Source organism: Petaurus breviceps, unplaced genomic scaffold (genome assembly GCF_028583685.1).
Source record: "Petaurus breviceps papuanus isolate PSGF00001 unplaced genomic scaffold, PetGlider_PUasm1.0 216, whole genome shotgun sequence".
NCBI classification, from domain to species: domain Eukaryota; kingdom Metazoa; phylum Chordata; class Mammalia; order Diprotodontia; family Petauridae; genus Petaurus; species Petaurus breviceps.
Window position 1 is genome coordinate 1,050,341 of NW_027185867.1, and position 9,883 is coordinate 1,060,223.

General features: G+C 33.3%; 1 protein-coding gene across 2 annotated transcripts in view; it reads right to left on the minus strand.

Annotated features, from left to right (window-relative positions):
• Window positions 1-428: 428 nt before the first annotated feature.
• The window catches only part of TWF1 (twinfilin actin binding protein 1), a 372,084-nt gene continuing 362,629 nt past the window's right edge, over window positions 429-9,883 (minus strand). For both annotated transcript variants that reach the window (XM_069094242.1, XM_069094243.1), the window contains exons 6-10: window positions 8,552-8,656; window positions 6,574-6,699; window positions 6,032-6,182; window positions 5,743-5,864; window positions 429-2,456 (exon numbers count right to left, since the gene is read on the minus strand). In XM_069094242.1, coding sequence (XP_068950343.1) covers window positions 2,286-2,456; window positions 5,743-5,864; window positions 6,032-6,182; window positions 6,574-6,699; window positions 8,552-8,656 — 675 coding nt within the window. In that variant the 3' untranslated portion in view covers window positions 429-2,285. The remainder of the gene's footprint in view (window positions 2,457-5,742; window positions 5,865-6,031; window positions 6,183-6,573; window positions 6,700-8,551; window positions 8,657-9,883) is intronic.

The following is a 9,883-nucleotide window of genomic DNA, read 5'->3' on the forward strand; positions in this document are numbered from 1 at the left end:
TGGCCACAAGAACAAAAGAAAATCATGGCACCAGAACAACCATGAGAGGATATACATGAACATAGGGAAATAGAAAATGGCCTGTGTTATCTATCCTTAGATAATTAAGAGTTTACCATAATCAAACCAGAATATATTACTAAAAAACAGTTGCAGAGTTAGTCTGCCAAAACTACAATAGGCAAAACTTTAGCAGTTAAAATTTTTTCCCCAAATGGCTGCTCACATATTCTTTTATTCTCTTTTCATCTCAGTTTCTTAATTACAAAAGTAAAATGTGACCTAAATGAAGATTCAGGCAATTTTGTAAAAATCAAAACCTAATAATGCACACAGACTTGCAATAAGTCCAAAAATCTAATGTACAATGAGCCAATTTGGGAAAGATGTTTTAAAAATTGAAAATGGTCATAAAAAAATATAAAACATAGAGAGAAAATGTTTTTATTGAGATATAAAAAGTACTTAATATAATTCTCTGCTGACTGTATAAATTTATTAGATTTTCAAAAATTTGTATTTTTTGGAAAATACTACCTCGAACATATTATAAGTCATATAGTTACATTCTAGAATACATGCATTTTTCAACTGTCAACAATCACAACTAAAAAAATTATCTTAAGACAAATTGATACCATATTCAAGAATATCCATTTACTTACATGTGGGGTAAATGGAGTTTATTGATCAACTCAGTGTAGGTCTTATTAATGGCCACAGATTTTTATTTGCGAAACAAATTTAAAATTCATCTTTGCTGTGCATCAACTAGTATTGTGTGAATGTAATTACTTAGCATGTTTAAGTATTACAAGCTGAATTATTTCTTGTAAAAAAACCAAAATCCCCACTTTTTTGGTTCCTAAGAATTCAACTGGTCAGTCCATAATTGTCTCAAAATGTTTCTACTGAGGTTCACTGCTAAAATAAATGTGTGCAAAAAGGGTTAACTGTGCAATAAAATTTAGAACTCTAGAAACAGAGTGCTTTGCATTGTATGCTATGAAATGTGTACATCCACAGATTATAAATCTTGGCTCACTTCAGTTCATTTAGAAAACTGCTGAAACCAACTGAAAATTATGGGTCAGCAATTTTTTTTTTGCAACAAAATGTTACATAACTACTTCTAAATTAGGCCCAAAACTTCTACAAGAGGTTGAAGCTGCAAAATCATTAGCTAATAATAACGTGTCATTCTAGAACCAAACAAATATGTTCAAGCCAAACTTTAAAAGCTGATTTACATTAGGGTTTATGAGAACTGTGATAAATTAGAAAACAATTTGTTCGAGAATTTTAAAATAACCAAATATGATATAAAATTTATAGTTTTTACACAGAAAAACCATCAGTATTAAAAACTGTTCTTTTCTGAAATTTCAGTTGCTCTTATGATTTGTGTCTTTGATTTAATGAAGTTAACTTTAAAATTAATATGGATTTTAACCATTTGGCTCCCTCCTGTAGCATGGAATAACTTGATCAAATTTGAGAACAATTTTTTTTTAATATGCCAGAAAGATTTAAACTTAACATTTCAAAAATGTAAGAAGAAATCGTTCATTGCTGAAATTTATCAAATCATTTAAAATTTTTGAAGTCAATCATTCTGGTGCAACAATAATATTAACAAAATAAAGTCAAGTATAAATCATAAACCATTAGAGTTTTCAAAAGATCACAAATGTATCCTACATTTCTGTAAGAGGCTAATATTACTCCCAAAGTGAATAAATACATTTCCATCTATCAGGCACAAACCAATGTTTTCAGAAGGGAAAATATTTTTTTTACATAACAAATTCATTAAGTAATAGACATATTTCCTGTATACATTTTTTTTCAAGTTTAAATAATCTAATGGATGTCCAATTACAGGGAAAAAAAGTATAGCCTGTCTTAGGGGACAGTGGGAGTAGAATGGCTTTTCTTTATGTCATTAAAAATACATAAATTTAGCCTAGTTGTATGCAATTTTAAGCCACATAGGAAATTCAAAGACTGAATTGGGTGATGCTAATTAAATGTTGATGTGTAACTTGATGTTCTAAAACTGAAATACTATCATGCTTTTTAGTTTTAAGTTGAAAACAGAAATAATTGTTTTAGAGTTTCTTTTTGAAAATTAACAGGTAAGAGGTGCTGTTATTTTTTTAAATAAATTTTTTTCTGAACATTCCACATTCATATGTAATGATTAACATTCTGTGGTACTAAAAACTAGACTTTTTAAAAGCTGGTCTTGTAATACATAGTATTACCAGTGCATGTAAAAGATTTCACTCAGTAGTGGCTTCGGTTTCAGCTGGACCCCTAATTAGTCTTCTAATTCCTCTTTTTCCTGCAGGACCTTTTGGTTTAGCAAAGCTTTGCTTATGTGCATGTTGCTTTGGATGTACTTCTTCATAAAGGAAGTCTGCAGTTAATTCATCTCCATTATCTATTTCAATCTATAAAGTAAAAGTGGATTAGTCATACTGAAAAATTACAATCAAACAGCATTTAAACCTAAGATATTTAAACTTGAAACCCACATGACTGTGTCAGTATACCTATCATGTCAGCTTTCTGAAATGAAATTTTGTAATAGAAAAACATATAACAACAAAACTATGCACATTCCAAAAACAAAACCCCCAAACCAGTTAGTAGTAACTAGCTGAATGTGTATGAATAAGCATTGCATTTGGAAAATGGTTTTATCCTTTGTTCTTCTTCTATCTTAAGTAAACAAGAAATTGACTTAAAACTTTTAATACTATAGAAAATTTAGCTTATAGGTTGGAAAACTAGGATTTTTAAAGTCAGGCAGTCAATAAGCTGTTCACTATACACAATAAGTATTATATGCCTGGCAATGTGCTGTGGCTAAGTGCTGGAGATCTAAGAAAAAGCAAAAACAATACCTCCCTCAACTATCTCACATTCTAATGGGGGAGACAACATGTGAATAATTAGGCATATACCAGATATAAAACAGAGTAAATGAGAGGTAATCTCAGAAGAGAGGCACTAGCAGTTGGAGGGACTGTGAAAGGCTTTCTGATGCAGGTAGGATTTGAGTTCAATCTTGAAGGAAGCCAGGTAAGAAAGGAGGCAGAGGTGAAGAGGGAAAGCATTCCAGAAATGAAGGCCAGACAGTGCTAAGGTACAGAGACAGGAAATGGTCATGTTCCAAGAACAAAATGTAGACTACCGTAGCTGGATCATAAGAGTACATGGAAGAGAGTAAAGCGCAAATACAGTGCAAAGGTAGGAATGTGCCAGGTTATGAATAGCTTACATTTGATCCTGGAGGTAACAGGGGGCCACTGAGACTTATTGATGGTGACAAGGTCAAACCCACATTTTAGAAAGATCACCTTGGCAGCTGGGTGGAAGAAGGACTGGATTGGGGAAGAGACTGAGACAGGGAGAAGCAGAAGACTAGCTAGGCATGAAATGATGAGGGTCCACACCATTGTGGCTGCTATGTGTACAGAGAGATGTATATGGAAAGATACTCTGAAGGGGAAAATTACATGATAATGGATCACAACTGAGGAATGAGTACAAAAAAAAATGTCAAGGATAATACTGCAGGTCAGAGCCTGAGTGACTGGGAATATGGTGCTACCTCAAAAAGGGAGGTTTGTAAAGACAAAGGATGTGAGGGGAAAGATGAGTTCTGTTTTAGACAAGTCGAGATTTGGATGTCTGTATGATTATCCAGTTTGAAATTTGGTAATGTAGGATTAAACTCAGGAGAACAACTGATATATATTTGGGTATATAGATCTGAGAATCATCTGCACAGAGACAATAACTAAACCAAAGGGAGCTAATGAGATCACCAGGAAAGATGGTATAAAGGGAAAGGAGGACCCATGACAGAAACTTGTGGGGCACACACAGTTAAGTGAGCATGCCATGGATGAAGAACTAGCAAAGGGGACAAAGAGTACAGATAGGATAAGAACTGGAAGCAATGGCATGAAAACTGAAATGAGCTACGTCTATTCAGGAACATAAGGTGATCAAACAGTGCTAAATATTTGCATTTGGCTTTACGTAGGATAAAGTGAACTTTGAAGGGTTTTAAAGACGAAGTTCATTCCAGGCACGAGATGACAAACTACAAAGGTGCAGAATTGGGAGATGAAGTATTCTATAGTCAGAGCTGTGTTTTAGGAATGTCACTTTGGCAGTCATGTATAGCAAAGGTGTTAAACTAATGAAATTAGACAATGTTTAACAAAATAACAGAGAATGTTAATTTCTGGCTTTGTAAGTCAATATATGGACCAAAGGGATACATTTCTACTTGAGTTTGACACCACTGTTGTAGAGGATTAAATGAAGAAGGAAAAGACTTAAAACAGGAAAACAATTAGGAAGGTATTGCAAGAGTCCAGTGAGAGGTGATTAAGACCTGAACTAGGCTGCTAACTTTGAGTGGAGAGAAGGGGAAAGATATAAGAGATGTTGTGAAGTCAAAAATGAAGTAAATAAATATGTGGGGTAAGGAAGAGTTAAAGATGACTGAAGTTATGAACCTCAGTTACTGGAAGTTTGGTGGTATTCATAAGAAAAATAGTAAAGTTTAGCATATAGATGGGTTTTTGGAGAAAAATCATGAGTTCTGATGTGGACATGCTGAGCCTGAAATGCCTGTGGGACATCCAGTTGGACATGTCCAATAAGCACTTGGTAATAACACTGGACTAGAGGTAAAAGAATAGGGCTGGATTATATATCTGGGAGTCAGCTGCAGAGCAGTAACCTTACTCTTTTGAGCAGATGAGGTCACTAAGAGATAATAAAAGAAGAGGGCTGAGGGTGGAGCCTTGTGGTATATTCAACAGGAGGTATATTATGGATGATGATGATGATGATGATTCAACAAGGAGTCTGAGGAGTAGTCAACTGGATATGCAGGAGGATAGAGCAGTGTCATAAAAGCCTGAGCAGTGTATCCAGGAATTATCCAGGAAGAGGGAGTGATCAACAGTGTCAAATGTGGTAGAAACTTAAAGAAAGAGGAAGACTGAGAAAACTACAATGGATTTAGGAATTAAGAAAAAACTTCGAAGGGAGTAGTTTCAGTTGAGTGATAAGATCAAAAGCCAAATTGCAAGAGCCTGATAAATGAGGAGAGAAAAGCAGAAGATTATAATATCTGTAGATGGTTTTCTCCAGGAGCTTAGCTATAGAAAGAAGATAGGATAGATAGAAAGATAACATGAGAGGATGGTATGGTAAGATTTTTACTAAGAAAAGATTTTTTATTAAAGAGTAGAAAATTAAAGAGAACTTGAGAATGTTTGTAAGCAGTAGGGTATTTAAGAAACTGCCCTTTTTTATACCTTAAAAGAGTTGGGAGTGTTAAGGTCACTTCACTTAAAATTTCTGCTAAATCCTGCCACTTCAAAAGTCATTTGGGGAGTCTCGAGTTCCTTACTAATGCTACTAGAGTCAAGTCAAGTCAACTATATTTTTTAAAGTGCCTACAATATGCTAGGCACCCTAGGTGGGCCACTGATTTGCTTCTGTGTTAGTGTATCATGTGTTTTCCCCAGGTAACCTGTAGTACTGACAGTGAAGATCCTTGGAGTCTATGAGGAACTATAAGAAATAGGTCATTTCTCAAATTAAGTATATCATGAAGAACTTTACAAATTATTATAAGCTGGAATTAGAAGAAAATAGAATGCAGCACAGAATGTGAAATCTCTGGAAAAAAATAAGCATGCCTACCTTCCTAATTACATCCATCTGTAGTTTTCTTGCTACAATTTCCAGTAGAGGACTCTTGCAGCTAGAATAAAGCATCCGTTCTCTTATACTGCATGTGTACCCAGGCATTGAGTAAATAAAAACTGTAAGAAAAAATAATTATATGAAAACTAACAGTATGATATCAAAAGCAAAACAAAATAACAACAAAGCTTAGGGAACAAGAAAATGGTAAGGATACCTTACTGAAACACGACTAAGCAGATAAATTCTAAGGTAAATTCCAAGAGAAGAGATATAGCAAATATACCTATAGACTCCAAATAGTCTCCTTCATGAGAATGTTTATACAGAAAGAAATGATAGCGTGCTGAGTCCTTTGGAATCCTTTTTGGCAAGTCTCTTAGCTCTGTATTTGTTGTGTTGGCCAAAATTATAACTTCATTTTTTATATCTATTTCCTGTCAATAAGAGACAGCATATACGTGTTAAAACACATAAACAGAGCTTCAGTCCAAAAACTTATTTATATACATTTTACAAATAAAATTTAAACATAAACCTCTAAGGGGTACTAAGTATGCTATAGTAGACAGTGCTAAACTATGGGCAAATTATTTAACTTCTCTAAGTCTCAGCTGCCTCATCTGTAAAATGGGAATACAGCTTTTGTAGTACTACCTCATAGAGTTGTCATGAGGTTTAAGAGAATTAATGTATGTGAAACACCATATAATTGTCAGTGTTTTATTACTGAAAGGGTAATAGCTTAAAAATGAACTTTGGTTTCTTTTTTTTACATAATTAAATTAATTGATTTTATTTAGAAATCATTGGTCCAATTTTTCTCACCAATTGTACATAGTTGAGTTGTTTATTATTCAATTTTTCCAAAGCTTGAAGAGCTTCTCCAGCAATGGGGAAAGCTACTCCTTGTAGTGTTTGATGCTTAGTGTCCACACCAACATCAGTCTGGACCTGAAAGGTGATACAATTAGCCATATTACAAATGAAATTTCTAGCATCATGTGTTCAAATTTTATAGATGTTACAGAAACCTAAGTTACATAAAGTTAAGTACCACTATCTTTTTTTCTCTAATACATGGACCTTAAAAATTGATCCTACAAGCATATGGAATGAAATTCACCTTTATATTTTTGTTGCAAATTCTACTACCTTGTCATCATGCAAAGCAAAAGACATCTTTATGAAAAATAAGCAAGGGCAAAGGATTTGGTTTTTTGAGCCAGATCTCAACATAACCAAAACTTGAAAATGAAACTACTTAAGCACTTTGATGCAATACTATTGTCTGATTACTTCTTTAGAGTAAAAGGACTAACAACTTAAAGAGTTTCAATAGTATAACATTACACATAATGCTAAATATAAAGCTTCACTTGGTTCTGGCAGACACAAAATGTAGTACAAACACCATGCACTGAAGGAAATACAACACAGTATACAAATACCCACAATAGCTGAACTGTTATCACCAATGCAGAAGTTCCAAACTTAAGTGTTTTCGTTTCTAATAAAAAGAAGTGAGTAGTTCAGGTATTTTAAGAAAAAATTTCAGAAAATTTAAGACGGTTTTTGCTACGCTATAGGAGCCCATTTAACACTTTACATTTTGATAAGTGAATCAAAACTATATGAAACTAACAAGATTCTCATTTGCATGAAAAAATAAATGAAAATTTTAATTTAAGAAACATAGATTCTACATGTTATGAATATATTATAGAATATGCAAGTGTATACTTTGGTCCATGTTGGGTTCTGACTGTAAAAAAAATAAAATACTATCACACTTGAACAAGTCAGCCTAACAGGAGAAACATTGTACAAAGAACTAGAGTTTCATATAAACATAAATCACTGACACTAGTAACAAGTAACATGAATCAACTACCTCTAGGTTGAACTCTAGTTATTCTATCAATAGGTTAAATAATGAGAATGGCAGTTCAACTAATGAATTTCTTAATGTAAAAATTTCAGAAGATATCCATTAGCTAATTAGTCAGGACTGCTAATGCAAGTGGTAAAAAAGTTGATTATCAAAAATTTTTTATCTTCTAGCAGTTTCCCCAAAATATCATTTACAGGGCCTATATAGATTGTATTATATTTCCATTAGATAATCATTACTATTCACTGAAATTCTTATAAAGTATCAAATACCTATTATGTGCGAGATACTATGCTAGATATAACAAATACAATGATCCCTATTCATAAGGAGTTTACATTCTAAAAGAATAAACCAGAATACACATATAAATATATATGTATTATACAAATGTTTATGTGTATATATATATCCATCCATGCATATATATGTATGTATACATACATACATATCTATAACTATATGTGTATGTGTGAATAATAAGTAAATTCCAACTATTTTTTGGCTCTCAAACAAAAATGTTAAAAACAAATTACAAAAGTAGTTCATGAAAATCACTTATTAGGTCAAAATTTCATAATCACGGGGTGGCTAGGTGGTGCAGTGAATAGAGCACCAGCCCTGGAGTCAGGAGGACCTGAATTCAAATCCAGTCTCAGACACTTAACACAAAAACTAGCTGTGTGACCTTGGGCAAGTCACTTAACCCCAACTGCCCTCCAAAAAGCAAAAAAAAAGTTAAAAAAAGGATTTCATAATTATCTTCAACTTTCTTATAAAACCAAAGCATAGTAAGTATATTAGACAACAAGCTACTCCCTTTTTCTTGTTAGGGATATCAATTCTATCAACTTCCAATAATGAGAAGATGAAATTTCTAAACATTAAAAACCTTCAAAGTGGTTATCATACCTCATTAATTTTAATTTGTCGTAATTCTTCCTCAGCTGCAGTCAATGGGGCTGGGGAGGACTGAGAAATCAAATATTTTCTATATCCACTCAATGCAACATCTTCCTGCAAACAGAAATCAGGTACCAATACTACTTAAGAAATAAAATTTGTTCTAAAATATTTTATATGACTCATAATGAAAACCTATCACAAAGCTGCCCTAGAAAACAAAAATATTCAATTTAGCCTTATTGTAAATTAAAAAGACACCTGTAAAATGAGAAGCCTGGACTGGGTAACTTCTGAATTTTCTTCCAGTTCTGGATCTATAATTCTACGACAAAAGTCTGTCTTTGAGAATAATTTCAAGGATGGTTTTATGCTATTAGTAATTTTTTTTCTTTATTAATTTGTTGGTTTACTTTGAGTTTACAAGATTCAGTTCTCTGGTTCTTTGATTTTCAAATTTTCTCTCCCTCCCCCCCCAACCCATGGCGTATGCTATTAATAATTAAAATTACATCTTTTTGGCCCCCTTTTCTGTCACCCTTTATGCAAGTGTTGCCAGACTTCCTAGCAAAACGAGCCCATTTTAACATTTTACATTTTGCTAATTTCACTTGCCTGTTCAATTGGGCTGTTACAGCCAATTTAACTAAAATAAAATGTAAATCACCTGTCATTTTCTGACTATACTTGGATGAAGCTAAAGTTTAGATAAGAAACGTCCTTGACCACATGGAAATTATATACAAAATGAACAGAGGGCACATTTACAAATAACCAACTACAATACAAAATAATAAATAATTGTATTAAAATATTGTGTAAAGGCGTTGTATGAGAGAAAATAGGGAATCACTGCGGGTTTTAGAGCAGAATCTGAGTGACATGATTAATTATACATAAGGAAGATTAGTCTAAAAGCACTGTGAGGTACTGGAAAGTACTGGAAATAGGTTAGAGGGTATTATGTAATCAGGAAGATAGAAGGATAGTTGTTTTCCATGTACTGCTACAACTCATCAACCTCAAAAGAAAGAAAATGCACTAGATGACGAGTAATTAAAGTTAAATCCATAAGATAAAATAGAAACACTATACAAAGTAAGTCTCATGAAATTAATTTGGGGAGCCAAAATACTTTAGAGTTCCTACTCAGTGTGTCCACACCACCAGTCTGCCATACACAGCAAGCTGAAACAACTTTCAAGCCTTGTGTTTGAGGGTCAGGGTGTAGGAGGTTCCTGCCTAGTCCTACCATGACAGCAACTTATTGTGAATCCCACCTATCATCCAGATTTTGGCGAGAGAGAGAGAGAGAGAGAGAGAGAGAGAGAGAGAGAGAGA